Source organism: Gambusia affinis, linkage group LG18, assembly GCF_019740435.1.
Source record: "Gambusia affinis linkage group LG18, SWU_Gaff_1.0, whole genome shotgun sequence".
NCBI classification, from domain to species: domain Eukaryota; kingdom Metazoa; phylum Chordata; class Actinopteri; order Cyprinodontiformes; family Poeciliidae; genus Gambusia; species Gambusia affinis.
This window is the reverse complement of record NC_057885.1, coordinates 8,473,071-8,495,333: the sequence shown is the minus strand read 5'-3', so window position 1 is coordinate 8,495,333 and position 22,263 is coordinate 8,473,071. Positions and strand designations below refer to the sequence as shown.

The 22,263-nt window shown below is 39.8% G+C and overlaps 1 protein-coding gene across 2 annotated transcripts; it reads right to left on the bottom strand.

Moving 5' to 3' along the window:
- Nucleotides 1-55: 55 nt before the first annotated feature.
- On the bottom strand, nt 56-20,630 carry cited1 (Cbp/p300-interacting transactivator, with Glu/Asp-rich carboxy-terminal domain, 1). 2 transcript variants are annotated; one of them, XM_044097036.1, is made up of 2 exons: nt 20,595-20,630; nt 56-2,144 (listed from the first exon to the last, which is right to left on the bottom strand). In XM_044097036.1, the coding sequence occupies exon 2, from the start codon at nt 2,123-2,125 to the stop codon at nt 1,544-1,546; it is 582 nt and encodes a 193-aa protein (XP_043952971.1). In that variant the 5' UTR covers nt 2,126-2,144; nt 20,595-20,630; the 3' UTR covers nt 56-1,543. The 2 variants fall into 2 exon arrangements, with proteins under 2 accessions (XP_043952971.1, XP_043952970.1); XM_044097035.1 differs by lacking the exon at nt 20,595-20,630 and adding an exon at nt 7,150-7,357.
- Nucleotides 20,631-22,263: the final 1,633 nt, after the last annotated feature.

Below are 22,263 nucleotides of genomic sequence, written 5' to 3'. Positions count from 1 at the left end.
ATCCATCCATCCATATTCTAAATTGAAAGTTTGACCAGAAACATCTGCCATAAAATCATCCTAATTTCTTTTATTTTTAAAAACAAAGAAAGAACAAAGAACTCTGGAAGTTTGAGTCGAGTGTTAGTTCTCCACACACTTTAACAGATCCCATTTACTCCATCTGAGCCGAGTGAACTAGGCACATCCGCTCCGATTTCACTGGACGATGCCCTCTGAGGTCGACGATTCAGCGGATGACGTGATGAGAGATCTGTGCAGCAAGAGGCAAGTGGTTCCAATCCTCTATATGACAGTGTGTGTTGTTGGCTGCTCCCGCCAGCGTAAAACGTTGTTGATCGCTGCAGAGCATGATTAAGGTATTAATCCTGCCAGGTGTTACAGATTTATATAACACCAAATCAAAGCCAAAAACAGTTTTTTCTTGATTTTGACATTTCCTGTGACAGTTTAGCTCTACATCTCTTGCTCTGGGTCAAAGGTGTGTAAACACACAGTGTTTACGCAGCATGCTACCTCCTCAGAAACATGAAGGAAAGTGGTTTTACGGTTAGCCCGAGCTGATAAAAGTTGTTTTTACAGTTATTTGAGAGGTAAAGCAGAAAAACCATGACGCTGAAGGTGTGTGAATCGAACATTTATGTCCACAGATTAAATGCTCTGCATTAGCTTAGCTTGGCACAGAATTGACCGAAAGGCTCCAGTTGTTTTCAGCGGCGCTGCGCTCTACACATTTTTACCGCATTCATGTCACATGCTCCTAAAGTTTCCACGTCCCTTAATCTGATTCATTATGTTCACAAAAACAGCGACTATAAAAGGTCCCCTTGTCCTGGACTCCCCTGATGGATAATCAGCCGCTGTCTTAAGTAACAAGGGTAGGACTGCTTGATCTGAATTCAAACTAAAAAAAAAGAAGTATGTGGAGATAACCAGTTCTCAGACAATCAGATCTTTGTGGAGCCAAAGAGGTGAAGTCTCTTTCCCATGAGAGCGGAGCCTCAATATTGTCTATTAAGAAAACAGGAAGCGTAGTGTTTGTCATCCTTTTTTTTTGTGGAAGTCCTGGTTCACTTTTTTTTTTTTCCATGTTCTTTATGCGCCGACCCCAATCCGACAGGTGCATCTTACTCGTCCTTAGAGTTCGGACTTCGAGAGGTTGACTTGTGTGTTTCTTTGAAGCCGTCTCGCATCAGCCAACTGGTTTTTAATAAGGCCCGGAGATGCAGTGGTGGACAAAAGAGGAATGCTCCGCGTGTGCTTTGGGTATTTCTTCGAGTGAGAACGTCACGGCGAAACAAACTCGCAAAACAAATTAAAGAGAGAGGTCGCTTTTTTTTGTGTTGAATTTCCTGTCCACGAGTAACACCTTGACAGTAAAGCAGAAACAGGAAGGCGCCTTGAATCTCTTGAACTCTCCTTGAACATATCAACCAAGAAAGTTAGGGGAGAGAAAAACAAAACGGTGAGAGAAGCCTTGTCTCTCTTTGTCGATCAATTCCGCTGTCTCCGAATGTTTGTGTGGCGTTTTTGTCTTTATTTATCAGCATCCGGCCGGGACGTCTGACATGAAGTCAAACTCGTTCTGTCCCAGCCAGAGCTCCGGCAGCTCGTTGGCTCTGTCCAAACCCAGCTCAACCACCAGAGACATGAGAACTTCCTCGTCCACGGGGTCAAAGTCGATAATCCCGGCCGCTCCGGAGCCTTGGCCCGCAATGCCGATCCCCACTCCCATGTTCCCGCCGGTGCCGAGGCCTCCGGAGGGCCCCAGGAGAGGGCTGGCCGTGTTCAGCGGTGAGCCGCCGAAGGTCTTCTGAGCCCCGCCGGGTGCTGAGTGACCAGCGGAGACCCCCGAGGCGAGGTTCTGGTAGTGAGAGTTGAGCTTCTGCAGCTGCATGCTGGCTATGAGGTGCGGACCCGTCTGCAGACAGAACGGCTGCGGCTTGGAGAGCGGTGCGGCTGACAGCGAGACCCCCGGCGACGAGGCGGGACCTGCCGAAGAGGAGAAGGGCACTACGGAGGGCTTGGAGGAAGAGTAGTGGAGGAGGGTGGTGAGAGGAGAAGAAGACGATGAGAGGTCCTTCATCGCAGCGTAGGTGTTGCCAGGGCTCAGGATTGAGGTCATCACCAGGAGAACCCAGAACCTGCATGAGGACAAAGAGGAAGGATGGAGAAATGTTACCGAGCAGAAGGACGAGGAAGAGATAAACTGGTCGGCTGAAAAGTCCCGCTGATATCAGATCGGCATCAGACGAGATCATTTTCCTGCTTAGATTAGCAGATAATAAAACTGAATGAGAAAACATCCTCTTCGTGTCCCATTAAAATAGGAAACAAAAAGCGTCACACAAAGACAATAAGTCGAAGATTACTAGTAGCCTTAACCTGCTTGAGTCACAGAGATTAAATAGTCCTGCCAGAACAAGATTTAAGACCTGTGATCAACTTTTTTAAAGGCTAACATAGATTTTCTTTAACGAATTAAAGACATTTTAAAGCCAACATTTTAGATAAACATATTTAAGAATTTCTTCCTGTTTTTATACCCCAAGAAACTGAATGACACAAGTTCCTAGAAACTCTGGTGAGCTGAAAATGATTATTATAAAATAAACGTGACAGGTGTTTATGCCATCATGGATATATATATATATTTTTTTATTAAGTATTTCTTAATGACAGATTCTTCCCCGGATGAATAAATGTTCTAAACTTAAAGGGTTGGCTTTTTCCAAAATGTCCAGGGTGAAATGCAGCTGCTGCAGTGGAACAGATGATTTCATTTTAAGACCTTTATTTTTTTCCCCCCTGTTTTTAAAACGCGGCTTCACCAGGAGTACCCATAGATGTGCAAGATATCTCAATAAAAAAAAACCAACAATGTTTTATTGCAGGTTCCTGACGAAACAAAGAAAAAGCCCTGTTGACTGTGAACAGCAGGTTCACTCGTGTTCCTCTGTCCCCGTAGATCACAAGAGTCACATCTGTGTGGGAAAGGCGCAGCAAGGCGACCCTGGTGCCGGGATGGCCGCATGACTCTCTGAATTTGAGAATGACTTTGTGTGTGTGTGTGTGTGTGTGTGTCTGCTTTTCCTCCTGACCTACTGAACAGCAAATTAACCATGAAAAGGCCCGTGGGCACCGACGACTTGAAGTAGTGTTTATGGGGCTGAGTTTGTAGGCTGCATGTGTGTGTGTGTGTGTGTGAATGGGACTCCCAACACAACAGAGCCTTTGAGGATCTCAAGGAGAGCCTGGGTCACATGTGTGTGTGTGTGTGTGTGGGGGGGGGGTACATATGAGAACAGGCCATATGTCTGACTGTCTCAGAAGGTGTGTGTGTGTGTGCGTGTGTGTGTGTGTGTAAAACTCAAATATGTTATTGCAGTGTGCGGAGGTAAAAAGGCTGAGTAATGCAATGCGTGTGTATGTGTGTGAGCATGCAACACAATCCTTGAGGCTCACATTATGGTCTCCGAGCTGGTTTATATTACACTTAGTTCAAAAAAACATGTGTGCCTTAACATACACACACACATGCGTGTGCGCATGCACGCAGCCTCTCCTCTGGCTCTTATTTAGAGAGAGCATAATTGCTACAGGCAGGCATGCAGCTGCACTCCAACGATAGCGCTAACACACAAACAAAGATCCCAAACGGCTGTCAATGGCAGGTTTGTGCGTCTGTTCATTATTCATTGGCCGATTACTGTCAGGCCGCGCATGAAGCCTCTGCCCAACAGCTTGACACCACATGAGCGCAGAAGATGCAAACATAACCAGCCCACCGATCCCCCACTGATGTTTTTTTGTTTTTCCCATTTATCAGATGTTAACAACAAGGGTTTAGGAGAATTCAAATATTCAAGGAACTCCTAGGAAGTTCTGTAGGATGATTTTTTTTTTTAAAGTGGTATTTGTAATGAAAATGTTTTTCTTTCTAAAAGGATTTCCTGGAATAACTTTCGAAATCTTTGTTTAGTGGTATGCTTTATGCCGTCTTATCTTTTGCTTGTATCTCTGCAACAGAGATCAAACAAGAACATTTTGAAGCCAGAAGAGAAAGTGTAAAAACAACAGGGTGAAATTCCAGTCTTTAGTGCAGATCCAGTCCTTGTTTTGGCAGTAAAGTGATATATAAATACTCTCACCACTTCAAAAATGTTTTCAATTGTCTGTACTGTTCAACTCCGCTAGTAGATGACACTATCTCCTTCAGTCAGACACAAACTTAAAAATTAAGACTTATCTAACAACAATTTGAAGAATAAGTTCAACAAATAACAACCAAACTGTATTAAAGTATGTTGGTGCAGCAGTGGAAAGTTTTTATTTGCCACAGCTGAGTCTCTTATCTTTGTATGCTAGAGAAAATAACAAAGTTGCATTTAAATACTTAAACAAACAACATATACATTTCAAATGGCCAGCATAACTGGATTAATGTTATTTTGAGAGTGCGATTGACTCTGTTTTACTTAGAGTAAATTTAGATTTGATGGTAATTTGAACTTTGTAAACTGCCAACAGGGGGCAGCAGTGTGAAAATCAAAAAAATAAAAAGTAAATAAACAAACGCAAGGACTCTCCTTATCCTGTAACATCCTTGTGAAAAAGCAGTTACCAGTTCAGTGCGGATATGACAAAAAATGTTTTATTTTTAATTTTTTCAACAGAAAACAGAGCTGTTCTGAAAACCTGGGGCTGGATGTCCCTCACAATCTGAACCAAACTGTACCCAAACGTTCGTGTGTGAATGGAGGACAAAGCGTAAGGAAGAACAACAACTGAAGGAGGATCAGTGTTTGTTTTTTTGTTTTCCTACTTACAGCTGACCCGACTTCATTGTATTCCTCCCGCACATTCGCAGCACTGTGAAGTCTCGGTTTCGCTTGGCAAATTATTTCATTAGCAGTCTGGACTGCTGTCTTGGCTGCGAGCGAGTCTGCATCTGTCTTAATTTTCTGCTGAGGTAATTAAGCCAGACTCTCCCAGCAGGCATAGAACTACATATGGTGAACATTAACCAAAGGCCTACAACTCTAAATCACTACTGAAATTATAAACAAGAGAGCCAGAATGAGCTATAAATCGAAACGGCGCTAGCTCTCATCAACAACTCCAAATTGTTTTGGACCTTGACAAACTTTGACTGCTTCACTTTAAGTTAGCTAAAAACGCTACATGAATAGTGTCACAAATTTGACCTTTACTTACAAGAAAACCTCAACAACATCTGGAAGTTTTTCTTGTGAAAACGCAGTTACCTGTTCAGTGATGATAGGACAAAATTTATTTTTGTTTGTTTTTAATAGAACCAAATCCAAATCAAAAATATTCGAAATAAAATACAGCTGGAGAAGCTAAACCCCCCCCCCCCCCCCCTATCTTGTGACGCTATTAGCAAGCATTTGCAAGGCAGCCAATCCAGGAGCTCTATTTATTGTCCTTGGCACTGATAGGCTGTACCCCCAAGAGCACAGGTAGGGAAAACCAGATATTAAGACGGTTTCCACTCTGTGTTTTAATGCATATTAAGATAGTTTGAACTTTAAAAATAGGCAGTTATAAATATTTTCGGAGGAGATTTCACTAATTTTAGCTATTCATAGGCGACTGTAGTCCCTAACCTCCACAAGTACCAAGGTCCACTGTACAACAGTCCATTTACAGCGGAGAATAATGCTTGCAAAAGAATCAAAAGGAAAGTCATTGCTGCTCCTTTAGTCCTCAAGCTTACAATAATGTTAACTTTGTTCACTTCTCTCCATACTGTGTCTTTCTGAGTTTCCTCTTTAAAAGCGGCTCTACTGGCTTGTACCAATATGTTACGGAGCTCTCTAATCCAACATTTTCAGGGTCTCGTATGTTTCGAAACTAGTCCCAACAGAACGAGAAGTCGCAGCTGTTTTGGCGGAATGATACGGTCGTCAGGCTCAGTGTGCGCATTTCTGCGCGAATACAATGTCGTTGTTTGGCTAAGAAAACTACCGACAAACAAAACAGCGCCCCCTTACGAAACTGTTGGAAGTTAAAAAGTGGAAGTTTAGAGACGTATCCACCGGGTATGAACATTTTTAGTCAAAGTTGTTCTATTTCGTATAGGCTTCGCCCTTTAAGGCTATCGCTAGTGGGTTTATCCCTCGCGCGCAGCGCAGCACTGAAAAAAGTCTTCGGAAGTTAAAATGAGCAAAAACTTGCTAATTTCTGATCAGCTGTTAGCATTCCAGAATTTCTTTAGATTTCTACAAACTCTCTATAAGGTATGACAAGAGGTAAGAGAATCATTATTGTTGATAAAACCTTCACAAAACCTAACTTTAAAAAAAAAAAAATCTGAACTTTTTTTCATAGGAAACATGACTGCTGAAATATCTTCAGCTAACAAAAGCTTTAAAAACTGTTAAACCAAGCTAATTTGCTAAAACAGCTAGTAGAAGCTCATTCTCATTTACAGCTGGAAATAGTCAAAATAAGATATGAATGTAATTCAAAAATAGTACTTTAGGGAAAGGTTTTGGTTAGTTAGTACAGTTATGAGTCCAAAATATCAGCGATCAAATAGTACTAAAGGACTACATATCAGCATAAGAGATTTTGTGGTGCAGTAAATATAAAGAGCGTTCTGGGAGTTTGGGAAATCACAAAGTGTTGTTTGAGTGCAGACACTCAAACCCCCTACTACAACAACAACAACAGCGGTTTCAGTTACACAGTTACAGACTGGCGAGCTAATTAAAATGTCAGTGTGTCTGTCCTGCTCACACACACAAACCAATGGCTATAATTGCCTCCATGTTGAGGATGGTTAATAAGAGGCAAATTAAAAACAGGAAGAACAGTCTTATTTTCACGAGTAAAATTTTACTTTTTACTCAAGCAAGTCAAGCAAGCATTGACTTTTAACTTCAAATATATTCTCACAAATTCAAATGCTAAAACATAATGATAGTCTCCCAGTACACTAAAGCAACTCCGGAGATGTTCATTAGATATACTACAACAAACAATAAATTACGTTAGCAGTGTGACAAACAAAATTGGTGAAATCGCAGTTCACATATATTAAAACTTTCCCTCGATTCATCACAAATATTCACTGATCTGGTGTCATGATGTGGAAAAAAAATAAATCAGAGATGGACCAACCTGCTTGGAGTTTAAAAAGCCCAGTCCAAGAAGAGAGAGAGGGTCTGCCGTGGATGTGAAAGTGAAATACTGGAGACGCTGAGGTCTGTCAGGGAGAAGCGTGTTCACAGAGTGACTGCAGGAGGCTCTGTCAGATCCTCAGAGAGCTGCTTGCTGAATAAAAAGCAGTTTGTGTGTCACTCCTCCTCACTGAAAAGCCCAGTGTGTGTGTGGGTGTGTGTGTTTGTGTGTGAGTCCAAACATCCACAAAGCAAGGAGTGGAGTTTCACTGGATCTGGACTGAAGTCTCATTAGCACAGACAAGAAGAAAACTGGTGTGGCGTGTGTCTCCTTGTTTTAGCCGCCTTCGGTGTCTTTGTTTCTAGATTTTATTTTAATGCTTTTATTTTATTATTTCATATCATGCTCTATTTAACGCGGTAAAGTCAGAGAAAGAACTTACCGTTACAGGAGAACTGTTTATCCGCCATCATCTGTAGTCATGCTAATTAGAATTAGCATTCCTGGCAGGCTCTGGGACGTGGTGATTAATCGTGATCAATCACAGTGCTAGAGTGTGATTAATCTGATTAAATTTTGTGATCAATTGACAGCACTAGTTTGAACACATAAGGAGAGAAATGCTTTGTTGTTGGCTTATTCTCCTGACAGTAGTTAGCAGAGCAGGAATTGGTAAATCTAACTTATTCTTGTTCTATTGTAGACCTTCTTGTTGATTGAAGACAACATGCTACGATATGTAACATTGGGGGAAACCTCCACCACTTCTAAATCACTTGTGTGGCTGTATTTGGGGGCACTTGGAAGAGAAAAGAAACTGTGATAAAGTTACGGTTTGTACAGACAGACACGTGATCAGAGACATTTGATTTTTTAGAACAAGAACAAAGTTGTTCCTGGACAAGACTTCATAAGATCTCAAAGAACTCTTGGGAAGTTGACAGGCGTCCCTTCAAACACTAATGTAACATTAAAACCCTCCCAAACCAAGTTTTCAAGAGCGGGATGATGTTATTTTGTTCTTGTGAGAGAGAACACATTTCTCTGTTGTTGGCAAAGTATGTTAGACCTTTGTGGACAAGAAATGAAAGGTTTGCACTGCAAGAGAATATCAGAGATTTACGATGAAGTTCAGATCTGATTCAAAGCTTCCAGTTGGTGTCTCTCCTCTCTATAAAATGTTTAGATGAAACGCTGAACTCAGATTATTTAAAACATACTTGCTGATTTGTTAAGCCTTCATTCTATTGCTAGCTGTGTTCCCAGTGACCATACATTTGCGCAATTTGACATTTCCAAAATAAATTTTCATAATAGAAACAAGCCAATTTCTGAAAAACATTTGTTTTTCAATAGAAAATTTCAGTGCAATGGAAACCGAATGTGAGTCACGTGATCAACAACTGGATGTTTCTATTGGTGCAAACCACAAAGAAGACAATGACAGGAAGTAGTTGGAGGACAATGGTGGGGAATGTTTTTTTAAATTAACAAAATTCCTATTTAATGGAAATATCACAATTGCAAAATTGTAGGTGTTTTTTTTTCGACATTAACAAAATATTGACAAAGTTTCCCGCACATTCATAATTGGAACGCAGGAAATGAAAACTCTAAAAAGGGATCATATTAAATGCTTTGTTGGCTGTTTGGAAACCGTTTCTGTAAACTACATGAATTGGAGTCTTTATCAAGTTCCAGAAACTTTTACTTGTGAAAACAAACAAACAAATAAAAAATCTTAATTTCCCTCAAATGTAATCAATAAAGCAAATAGTCTGTATTTTATCTGCTGTTGAGATGGACGTATTCGTACATCCATTACAGTATGAAAAGTTGACTCTGACACTGGAGCAATTTACCAGAAAAAAAATTAAATAAATTTGCCAAAAGGGCGTAACTGGGCATGCACGCTGTAATCAAAATGTCCTCCCCTGTGTAGCTGTGCTTGTCAGTGCTGGAAAATCAGATGTGAAACACCTGTGTGATCACATGGCAGCAATCATCTACAGGGATTATCTCATGTTTGCACTTCAGATTAAAGTAACCGTGGGCTGAACACATCTAGCGCTGTGAAGTAACGGAACATTGTTGGGACTGTTAGGTGACATAAGGTTCAGCTGCAGTGTAGCCACAAGGGCTCACTCAAAGCAAATATGACTTAAAGTCATAAAAGTCTTAAGCCACAGAAGTTTTATGTCAGGGTTAATACTATTATTTTTATGTTCTCTCTCCCACGGGAAGAGAGCAGAAAACTGCAAGAAAGGCGTTTTTATAGTGCGTAGGCAAAAAATATCCACAGACTGAGACTCCTAGTTTTCATTCTTTGGAAGAAACTGTTCGTTACTTAGTCACTCAAAATCAAACCTGTTCGGAAGTGTTCATTTCTGCTTCTGTTATTGGTACAATGAGGACAACAAAGGCTCGTTTCCTCATTCTGGGACTGATTTGACTCACAATCATCAGGTATTCAGTGAAAACCGACTAAGGATACATAAATAGACATTTTAAAAAGAAATAGTTTGATATGATGAAAGTTAACAATAGATATTCAGGAGACACATTCAGCCATTAGAAAGCATATTTGTAAAATTAATGTGAAGGAAACCAGAATAATTAATTCAAGGAAACATAAACAGGTTTCCAACATTTCAGTTTTAATTGGTCCACATTTGGCTTTTTACATTAGAAGGTTTTCCTTAAAAGAAAAAAAAAATATCAAGATTCAGTCATTAAAACAGAATTTTTAATACAAAAATCCAAACTGACCACTTCTAAACAATCACTCACATCCCTGCATTGTCCCCATTATAATCTGTCAAAAGTTAGACCAGGTCCGGACCCAGACCCGGATCCGAACTCCGTCATTTGTAGGCGGCCGCTATGCAAGGCAGATGTTGCTCATTCTGAGGCAAACACTCTCAGGAATCAGATGGACCATTTCAAACCGCTCAGTCTTTGTCCCTGTCACTCACACATGAGACAGGGAGACCGTGGTGGTCTGTGGGTCATTTGCATATGTATACGTTCTCTCTTACGAGGTCTTCGTTCACTGTCACTGAAGACGCAGAGGAGAAACTGTTGAATCACTCATCAGGGAGAGAAAGCGAGCTCGAGTTTTGTGGTAAAAGAAAAAAAGTACTAGTTCCACTGGCAGGTCTTTTCACTTATTACAAGGCATTTTCCCCATTTTACATAAAATAATGTGCCAGTGGAACTAGGACTTTTTATCAATATTAGCAAGTTATTGACTTAAAACAAGCTGTTGAAAAGTTACTTGTAAGTTAGTTTTGTCTTATTTCAACTGCATTACGATAGTTGCGCTAAAAAGAAGATCAAAAAGACTTGATAAGATTTTGTGCTCTTGCAGTGCAGACAGGAAGCAGCATCAGCCAACACAGTAGTTGGTCATTCACTTTCATTGCTACCAAGGATTTAAAAAGTGCCTTCATCAGGATCTTATAATCGGATGACACTTTAATCCAGGGGCGTCAAACTCATTTTCAGTTTGGGTCATATCAAAAATCTGAATGTTCTAAAGGGCAAGGTTGAGCCAAAACGTATTGATAAAACCATTGTTAAATGATCAATAAATATCTGTTTCTTTCACCATTCAATACATGTTTCTTAAAATTAAACAATATTGAACATCTTTACACACTGATCAGTCCATCTAGGATTGTGCGATTGTTTTTGTGATTCAAAATCAAAACCACAGATTTTGTGGTGGTAATTAAGAAATATTTGTAAGGATTTTTTACAATACTTGCACTAATGTTAAATGTGACTTTTTATTAATCACTACATCGATCACGGACTATAACGTCTAGTAAGCTTGAGGAAGCAGTCCCTTAGAACCAATGTTTTTGGCCAATTTTGAGAAATATTTGCAGTAAAAATCAGAGAAGATGTGGGGATCTGTTGATTTTGTTTGAATTTTGCATATTTGTGAAAAACTGGAGGGACTTATTGGTGTAATTTGGAGTCTAGAGGGCCACATAAAAATCTATGGTGGGCTAGATTTGGCCCCTGGGCCTTGAGTTTGACACATGTTCTTTAGTCTTCGTTTCCACTTCGTTAAATATATATATATATATATATATATATATTTATATATATATAAACACATTGCAGTTACAAACAAAAAAACTGTTATGAAATTCAGTTCAATTCAAAACAGTCCAAGTACGGGTAAAGGTCAACAAAACAAATGATGGTGAAATAAAAACAAAATAGTGAAAAGAACAGGAAGAATTACACACATTTACAATCTTGCAGTCCATATCTTCATTACCTCAAATTCTATTAATATTTCAGATAATGTATCAAACACTAACTTTTCAGAAGACGTGCTTGTTCAACTGTCTGAATATTTATTTGGTTGTCACTAGAAGGAAGAAGCAGAAGTTCGAACTTAAGATCAGATCTGTAGAAAATCTGATTCTCTTCATGTTTTCAAATCACTCAGATTATTTATTTTTTTTGAGAAAAAAAAAGCTGTATTGTATAAACATCCCTCCCCCAGTTAGCACTTAAAAAGAACAAGTCCATTCCCCATTCACCATTCATGTCAACAGCCTGCGGAGGGAAGACGTCATTAGGCGCCAACAGCGTGCCTCTGTGCGGTCAAGTGCCATGCGCTCGGCCTCTCTTCCGTTAAGCAGATAAAAGGTGGCATCTGTCTTTATTGTGCGAGTAAATCCCCTCCGCCATTGACCACCGACACTTCACATGTTGATGTGGAGGAGGACGTATAGACGGAGGACGCCGCTTTGTTCTCCTTAGGGGGAGACGTTATTCAAATCAAAGAAACCGTTTGTGATTTCCATCTTCGCGGACAAATAATTATGACACATGAGCCGAGCCGCCAAAGAGAGAAAGGTGGATTGTTCTTCTTTTTCTCGTCCAAGCTGCCAGAAAGTTTAAGAGGGGAGGAGGGGAAATAAACGTAAAGATAATACGGTAGTTCCTCAAGCTTACTACGTTAGTTCTTTTTTTTGGGTGATTTGGAGAAGCTCCAGAATTACAAGACTTATGCAAATGTTTAGAGCGGCTGCCAAGGCTTTTAACAAGAGAAACAGAAAAAGCAGAGAGGACAGGGCTCCGAGTTTATCTGAACTAATCAACACTAAAGGTCAAATAGTTCACTCTATTCAAAGCGCAGGCGAAACCACGGGTGATTTGCATTAGCGTTGTTGTGCGTTTTTCATGTCGTCGAGCAGTAAGGATGGGAAGAGAACAAAAACCATCTGATTACATCTACTTTCCATAGTCGATTTGAATGTGTGATTAGATTTCATCAAATTGTGTGATTCAGCCATTCAAAATACAAAACTCTTTCCACATTTATCCATTCAGCTTTCTTTTAGGAAAAAACACATCAATACCCGTCTACTGGACGGCGTAATGAACGGAGCCAAAAACAACTCCTGACAGGCTCTGACCTCACCAAACCGGTGGCGGATGATTTTCGTTTACAGAACATGTTGAATCACAGTCAAGCTTTATGTAAGATGGAAGAATTATCTTCCATATTTATACGTCTATGTCATTTTTATTCCATCACAAGGATTATCTAACTTTCTTGTATGATGGCCTGGCTTGAGTGAGTCCCATAAGCACTTTCTAATAAATAAAAAAAATGTTTTACTTTCTATAAAGATTAATCTCATAAAATTGCAGAATATGACAAAAGAAATTAAATACACTATAAAAAAAGGGTATTGTGTAATTCCTTAGATCTGTGGAAGTGAACTATTCCCCAACTTGTACTGCCTGTTTTCTAAATTTGAAGAAAAGAGGTGCACTTTATCACATCTATGAAGTATGGATGAAGTGCATAAAACCGACAGCTTTCCATAAATACTTTACATTTTTATTGGATGTCCCGTTTTGTTTTTTTCTTTCTATATCTAATGCTCGCCTGACCAGCTGTAAATGAAAGTTCAATGCTCCACACATCGTCTACGGGTGTGCTGAAGTGATCAAATATTAATTCGCTGAACTATGTAAAAAGTAGGTCATCAAAATTACGTGTCAGGGGGAGCCACTCCTAAGTATTCAACATACTCTTATGAGTGACTCTTCATTGGCGCAAACAGAGCTTCTGCATGGGATAGTAAGAGATTAATTAATGTTGTCATGGCTGCAACATTTGTAGCGGTTGTCCCTAAGTAGTGGGGCTGTGGAATTTTTCAGCATGTGCAAAAAATCTGAATGAACATAATATCCGATGAGTTGAAACATTTATGCTAGAGCTGCATAATCTTCCTAATCCACTGAGTGGAGGTTTGAAGTTGACTGACCGTTGTTATGCCTTTGAGGTGAGAGAGAGGCAGTTACACACTAAAATTGGTGAGTAGATGTGAAGTGGGGGGCATTACTCACTGATTCCGTTATTCCAGTTTATGTAAACACATGTATTTTGAGGAGGTGTTCAGGCGTGAAAGGTCCAGGAGATTTAAGTTACCTGTCATCTTTGTTACCGTACAGTGGAAAAGTGCCATGAAGTGTATTTTACCTTTTACAAGAAAAGAGAGACTGTATTGGCCGTGTGATTTGACCTTCTCAATCAGGACCAGAGTATCACCCATACAGAGACACATGTATAAATCATTAAGGCAAGTAAAGTTTGTTGGTATAGCACATTTCAGCAACAAGGGAGTTCAAAGTGCTTTACGCCATAAAAACATAATACATCAACCAATTGTGAAACAAGCCATAAACATTACATTTGGTCAAATACCGTCATCAATATCATAAAGTAGATTCACACCAAATATATCAATCAGTGTTCCAGTGATCATGAATCCAAGGCAGTTCTGAACAACTGAGTTTTTAGAATTGATTTAAAGAACTCTGTTTCTTCAGTTTCCTGGAAGTTTGTTTCAGATTTGTGAATGCGTGTTTCACAAGGACTTTAGAAGGACTTCAATTCTCTTGCAGGCAAGCAGGATGTTGCTAATGTGGTTTTTCACCAAGCAGATTGCATTTTTACTAGCAGGATGTAGCACTGGTATGTCATCAGACTAAATATAATGTTTTGGCTTTGGAACTTATGAATGTCTCAAGTTGACAGCATGATTGTTTTTGATAACTTTTCTTCTTGAAAATATTTTTGTTTTAGTTTTGGATTGGCTGTTACTATTTTTATTATCTTTACCAACAAAAAAAAAAAAGAGAAATAAGAAACCCAAAACTTGGGAAATGCTTTTTAGGAAAACAAAATCCAGTAGTTCCAGTTGTCCCATGACGCCTCAAGAGGCCCCAAAGTTGTTGTTTTTTTTTTTTTTTTTTTAAATTTGACCCCACCGAGAACAGAAAAACTACATAAACACACACAAGTCTCTCACGTCTCTCATGTTTACAGCCCCTGGCCGGTTACCGTGTAAGGCCTCCGCCCCTCCTTTTCCTCCCACTTTTATGAGATAGAATTTCAATCGTCTCTCCTTTTCCGAGCTCGTAAACGGTGTAATGAGTTTCACTAGGTTTGGCTATGTGGGGCTCAAACCGCCTTGATGACCGCAGCACTGTTCATAAAGATCACAGGGAATCCTCACACACACACACACGCAGACTCTGAGCTCACTTCTGTTCAGCACATGCTTGCTTTGACTGGTGACTCCTAAGTTTGGTGTGAATTTCCAGGCCATTAATTTAAAGGAACATCACTTCTAAAGGAAACTGCCTGACATTTGTGGTTCCTCTTTCAAACACTCTCTATTAAAACCTCCATTAACCCGGCCGGCACTGTGTAAATCAGAGATTAAAACGCCACGGAGACACATGACAATAACTTGGTGTCCTGACTTTTATTCTTAACTAATTTCTGTGGTTTGTCCACATCAACATGTTAGCAGAAGACAATGTAATACAGGAACAAAGAGTTTATATCAGTGATCAAACCCTACATATCCACTTTACGATCTTTTTTTTTTTCTTTCTTTTTGGCCGTTTGAGATTAGGATTCTGGTTGTTTATTCAAATAAATACCTCATTGGACGTTTGACAAACCAGTATATTAAAGTCAGCATTTCCTGATATTTATCTCTGCACAACACTAACAAACACTTTCCGCTTGGACTTTTATCTCTATGTAGCTATGCATTTGTTCACATATTCCTCTACTTCTGCAAAGCTATGACATATAACCACCAAATCCGTTTATGTGAAGGTGCTTCATTCACAAACCTCAGGATCCTGTGTACCCATGTCTTATGTTGTCTTTTTTATGTTTGTTTTTTTTTTGGATGGCCTGTACTGAAAACAATTTTGTTGTGCCTTCTGTACAATGACAATAAAGGCTTATTCTGATACTAAAAAATAGGCATTTCTATTAAAACGTTCTTAATCCAGAGAGGTTAAATGGATGGTTGTTGAGACAGCAGCCTTTAAATTGAATAAAGATTCATTAGTGTCTGTACTTCCATGGAAATAAATTTGAAAACAATACAAATTGAGCTATATTTACATTTTCTATCTAAAGACGTAGAAACCAGTGGTGGACAGAAATTGTTGCAAGATCGCATGATTTCTGCAGTTTGATTCTTTGAATCTCCGTTGTGGGATTGTTTGTTTTTCCAACACATCTACCCACATAGATGATATTTTTTGTTCATCAACAAAAAGAACTGTCAAAACGGGGGTAAATTTGCTCATTTGAATTTTCACTAAGTCTAAATTGGTTTTCATTAGTCTTTCCATTAGATTATTTTATTATACTCAGTTATTTTCCATGTCTCTTCAGACATACCTGTAATTAGTGTTTGCGTATTGATAATCTAAGATGTTGATTACGGTCTGTAATCATAAGTTTATTGTTGTTTCTGAGTTACATTTTGTGCTCTGCTGCCTGACTTTTCATCTCAGCCTTTAACTGAAATGTTAGCCTGTTTCCCTTCTGGTTTGTAGATCCTTTTTGTGTTTCTGGTTCAACTTCCTCTGCATTCATTGTGTGTTAATTAGTCTCCTTCTCTCCCTTCCCTGCTCAGACTTTCCCTCAGCTGTTCAGCATTCCCCTTATTATACTAAGCTGGTTTCGGTGTCACACCTCCTTTGTGCTTAGGCTCCCCGGTTTTCATTGCTCACTGGCGGTTTCTTCTGTTGGACTCTTTCCAGGTCCATGTCCCGTTATCCTAGTATAAGATATAAAAGTCTTCCTGGGTTCACTAGTAAATTTTGCTCACCAGACTCCTTTTGGTGCCTTGAATGGATGTGTGTCCACCTCAGCTACAAGCCATGAGACCCTGAAGAGAACATTTGGCAGGAATGGGGTTAGCACTTCATTACAGTGCAGTCAGGGAGGACATGTTGTTCCAAATCACCTGGAAACAAGTCAATACAACACTTGTACACAACAGGCATATTTGAAGGGGAAACATGAAGGTAGGTCTTTGGTCAAAACTGCCCAGAGAAATAAAAATCTGTATTTAGCATATTATTTTGCACAAGTTTAAATTTATAGATTTTTGTTCTAACTTGTATGGAATTACGTTCTGGCATAATTCTGGCTAAACAGTCGAACTGATAACTTTTTTTTTATCAGAATTGGTAGAGTTTCTTTGAACTGGTTGGTCACCAGGCACACCAGGCTTATAAGCATCCATCTGTCCGTCTGTCCGTCCAGTTCCGGACGAGAAGCGGACAGCATATGATGCGCAAACCATTTACTAAGTTATTAAGCCATTGTTCAGCATGTTCCCACAAATAAAATGAAATAAAATTTTAAAATAGTTTCTTGCAAACAGAAATTTAAATGTTGCCCTAAATAGGACTGGGCAGTTATCTTATCATTTCTGATTTATTGTGCAAAATTTCCTATCAAATAAGAATTTTTCATTTATTATCGTCTCGATAAATTTCAATAAATGATGTTAAGTCATTCATGTATTTAACAGTACAGGATTAAACATCATTCATTAATGGATTTTATTTTTACCATTTTCCCCACTTTGTGTTACACTAGAGCATCAATAAATATCAGTAAATAAGAAAATAAAATTAAATACATTTACTCTGGGAATGTTTTTCTAGAGCAGTATTTGTGTATTTGTGGTGCACCATACAGTCACAACCTTGCAAACACCTTAAAAAATTTAAGAAATGATTTTTATCCTCAATTTTATTATCACCACAAAATGTTGCAATAAAATACTAAGTCCATATCGCCCACCCTTAGTCCTAATATCATCCAAGAATGTCCAAGGAGTCGTTGGTGGACGGTGATGTCGAGAGCAGGAAGGATCTCCAGTATTCAATCTCCCAACAAATCTGAAGAAGACTGTGACTGAATACAGTGTTGCTGTTTGATATTTTGATGATCATGTAACATGTCCTAAGAAGCAATGCCTCAACGAAAAGAAAGAAAAAAAAAACATGAACAAAAGTCTACAGAAAAAAATAAATCACAGCCACCCCAACAACACGTCCCCCCTCCAATACAGGAAGGTGAGGGGGTGCTGGTTAGTGTGGCAGAGTTCTCAAATGTCACGACTCATTGTGTGACGTTGAATATATTCAACAATATTGTGTGAATTTTGTTGTCTAAGACAACAATATTCCAACAGCGGGTTCAGATCCCATTCGAGATCCCAGTCAAGGACATGGAGAAGTGAACAACATCACCAAGGCAGGAATGGAAACAGACCATCTGTCAATGAGCTCCAGAGAGAGATCCAGAGACTTGGATCTCTCCTGGAAATGGAGAGAGCCAAATGGTTCCATGAGAACCAAAAATTTGTCAGTCTGCAGAAGGAACTGAGAGCAGCAAAATCTGAGCTGGAGAAGCAGAAAAATCCCAAGGAAGTTTTTATCAACAAGGGGAAAGAGATCAAGAGAACACTGCTGGCTGTAGAAAAGTTCACCAATTCAGAAACTCTCAGCCCTGCTGCTGTCACTTCAAATGTGCACAGCGAAATAAAACGGAAGAGGAAAAATCTGTTACAGCAGGAGTTTGAGGAACTGCAGGCCTCTCACAATGCCAGCAAGAAACATTTCTGTCTCAGATCCAGGCTGAAAAAGAAAACAGTGACGCCCTCAAACAGGAGCTGGACACACGGAAGACTAAGTATGAGGAGCTTCAGTCTAAATATGAAGGCAAGATTCGTGAGAGGAAGCTGCAGGTCGACATGGAGAGATTTTACGAAGAGAAATTCAGGCAGGAACAAAAGCTCTTTGAAAATCTGAGAGCTGAGAAGGACAATCTCAGAGAACAACTTTCTGCCTTCCACCAAATGTTTTCCGCCCGTGAGCTCAACCACCAAACGGAGCTGGAAAATCTGCGAAAGGAGCTCAGAGAGAGAGAGGAACCAGGACCTCCAAGAAGGAAAGTGGCCAGGCGTCAGGTAAGACATGGGAAAAACAACACAACCCCTAAAAACATCATCCCTGACCCGGCATCCATGGATCTGGACTTCCTCTTAGAGGAAACACTGTCAGAGGATTGTGAGGTACCTCATGCATCTCCTGAGGAGGTGAATGATTTTGTAGAGGAGATGCTGAGGGATTCACATTCTGTATCAGAATCACATGGTAGTGAAAAACCTCCATGTGAAAACTCGGGTTAGAAAACATCGGAAGTCCAGATCCTGAACCTGTGGAGGCAATATATATCTATCTATATATATATATAGATAGATATATATATATATATAGATCTATATATATATATAGATAGATATATATATATATATAGATCTATATATATATACAGAGGGCTGCACAGTGGCGCAGTTGGTAGAGCTGTTGCCTTGCAGCAAGAAGGTCCTGGGTTCGATTCCCGGCCGGGGATCTTTCTGCGGATCTTTCTGCATGGAGTTTGCATGTTCTCCCTGTGCATGGTGGGTTCTCTCCGGGTTCTCCGGCTTCCTCCCACAGTCCAAAAACATGACTGTCAGGTTAATTGGTTTCTCTAAATTCTCCCTAGGTGTGAGTGTGTTGTTTGTCTTGTATGTCTCTGTGTTGCCCTGCGACAGACTGGCGACCTGTCCAGGGTGAACCCCGCCTCTCGCCCGGGACGCAGCTGGAGAGAAACCAGCAACCCTCCTGACCCCATTAGGGAAGAAGGGTGTTCAGATAATGGATGGATGGATGGATATATATAAATACATATATATATATGTATATATATATATACATATATATGCATATGCATATATATGCATATATGCATATTGGCCCCAAAATATATACTCTTTGGGGCCTCCACTAGTGAGAGGGACACATTTTTCAGAGGGCTATTCAGTGATTTATCTTTCTCTCTCATCTCTCCTTAGTGGCTGAAAATGCACCTTATCACTAACAGCCACAGTACAGAACCAGGGAACCGACTTTAGTTGTTAACACTTTATATTCACCGAATCTAAATTTTTAGCTGCCAAACTCTGGTTGACGCAATAACCCTTGAATATCTAGGGGAAGTAGCCAGATCATTAAGTACCAAATGGCACCACTATTACTTTGAAACAAATTAATTGTTTTGTATTTATGTTTATAACTTTTAAGAATTTTTAAGCTGCTAAATTAAATGTCTCTCATATGCAGGGGTGCGTCTACATATTTATGAGGTGGATGCGAACAGCTCACCGGCGCCCCCCCTAGACATAAACTTGTACAACTGCCTATGGGCTCCAGGCCTGAGGCTTTTTGTTAGCATGTTTTCTATCATTCTTATAGCTTGATGGGAAGCCTTATCCAAACTGGCAACCCACATTAATAAAATGGTGAAATAATATTGACCACAAAACACTATTTATAAAAGATATCAACATTTTTCCTACACAATCGTAACAAACGTTTTTAATGTTCTCTTCACGATATTCATTTACTATTAATCTACTTGTATGATTTGTTCTTTAAATTGCCATATATATAATTTTTGGTCTCAGGAAATGACTGAGGGATGAAGAGACTGATGTCTGGTTCTTTAGGTTCTGCGGTTCCTCTCCTGATCCATTCTGTGTGATATCAAACCCACTGGGTGCCACTGAATGTCGCCAACACGTTTATTTTAATGCCCCTATTAAACTTCACTGTGATTGTTTAGCCCGTGTCTTCCCACTACCATCTGTATTTTTGCCAGAGGTTTTACTTTAAGGACGGTGTAGTATCGGGCGGACATTTTAAAAAGACACTGGTTGATAGCAGCTCACTGCGGCTGCATAGTGTCCGTCTCTAGGTAACCATGACAACAGCGTCAGTTTGTGTGGTCCTAATAAGGTCCCGCAACGACAATTTAGCTGACCCTAATATTTCCCGTGTTCTGTTTTGGTCATTATTATTACACTTATTGTTGAGAGGTGTGAGGTAGGTGTGTCTATCAGACATTTATAGCAATACGGAATGAATCGCGTCCCGTATTGGACAACAACAACCAACTGTCATTTTAGGCTAGCTTAAGCTAACCTGAATATTTACAACTCTCTTGCTGATACACTGACATTACTTACCTTCTGTCATTCAACCACTTTGAAAAACTTTTCTTTGTCTCTCCCACATCTTTATCCTTCCCCCTCTTCCGTTTCCTGTTTTATGCCCCGGAGTTTTTTCTGCGCCCCATCTTTAGCTCCCTGCTGTCGAGGCATTACGACAAATTTAAAAGAAAAAAAAAAAAAAAAAAACGCGCCATAGCGCGTTCTAGAAGGGACGCTGCCCAAGCTATCTGTATGGGAGGGGAGAGGAGAGGAGGAGCGCCCCCTCCCCTGGCAGGAGGGGAGGGGCGCCTAATCAGTGCTGTTCCTCTGTTATTGATCATTGATCAGCTGTTAAGTACTTAAAATGCTGACTAGAAAAAAAAATGCCCCTGATCGTTTTTTGCGCCCCTCTAGTGCAGCGCCCCTATGCGTCGCATGCACTGCATAGCCACCTTTTGCGCCACTGCATGTCACAAAAAACATTTCATGTTCATTTGAATCAATCTGCAAAGACATGGTGGTGCGAAACTTTATTTTAATAAATTGTCTTTTAAAATCCTTTCATGAAAATGAAAAAACAAACAGAAAAACAACATTCCAGTATTTCACGAATCCTATTTGAAGACATTTCTCAACCACAAACAGAAACCGTGACATTTTGAAAAAAAAAAAAAAAATGGTTCACTCTGATGACGTTGATCGCTGTTAATTTCCCAAAACAAGAAACCACAGAATGCCTCACACTGTTGGTTCAGATGTTATGACAACTGAGGAAACCAGCAAAAACTTTCACACAGCTTGCTCAAACCTTCACAACAAACTTTCAGCGAACATGTAGTTTCACAGTTTTGGTATGTTAGACACTCGGAACAGTAAATGTGAAATGTTTATACGGTGTGTGTTCTCTGTAGCTACGGATGGCTTTGATATATTTAAAGTTCTAGTCTTTCCATTGCTTCCAACCAACTTCAACTACATTTATGGTGGATGAGCTGCTCTTATTTTCTTAAGAGAATGTAATCTTGGCTTTTAATCTAAAATAAACAAAAAAAAGGCCTTTATTTTTATCTTTTTGTTTCTTCGTTTCATTTAAAATCCCAGAATTCCACATGTTTCTGCTGTCTGCCAACAGCTGGAAGCAAGCGTGCTCGTCCATTTTCCAAATTTGTAGACTGTAGGTCTCTCTAGATGTTTCACGAACCTTTTAACGGGTTCCAGATACGTTTAGAAACAAATGTTTAACGGGGCCTTGGAGGGACTCGAATGTTTTGTCTGTTTTAGTGCTCATCTGTCCACGAGAGGCTGAAGTCACACAGCGGGACTGGGGGCAGACCGTGAAACCGGAGCCCTGAAAAATCTGTTTTTCCATTTAATGTCCGCCTGATGCCTCCCTTGGTACCGAACACTCAGGGGTGAACCGCTGTCATCTAGTCTTTCAAAACTACAAAGAGCATACAATAAACTTTCATTTGCACAAACCCACATACATTAAAAAAACAAACAAAACAAAACAAAAAAAACACAAGGAATTAAAAACAGTGAACATTGAATAGAGACCACGTCAACCCCCATCCCTTATTAAACTGTTCTCCCCCTTGGAAACACTCAACTAATGTTTTCCAAAACTGTCTCGTTCTCTTCTCCCTTGTTTGCTCAATCCCTGCCTTGGGGCAGGAGTGGTCCACTCCATATTGTCTTCATTAGA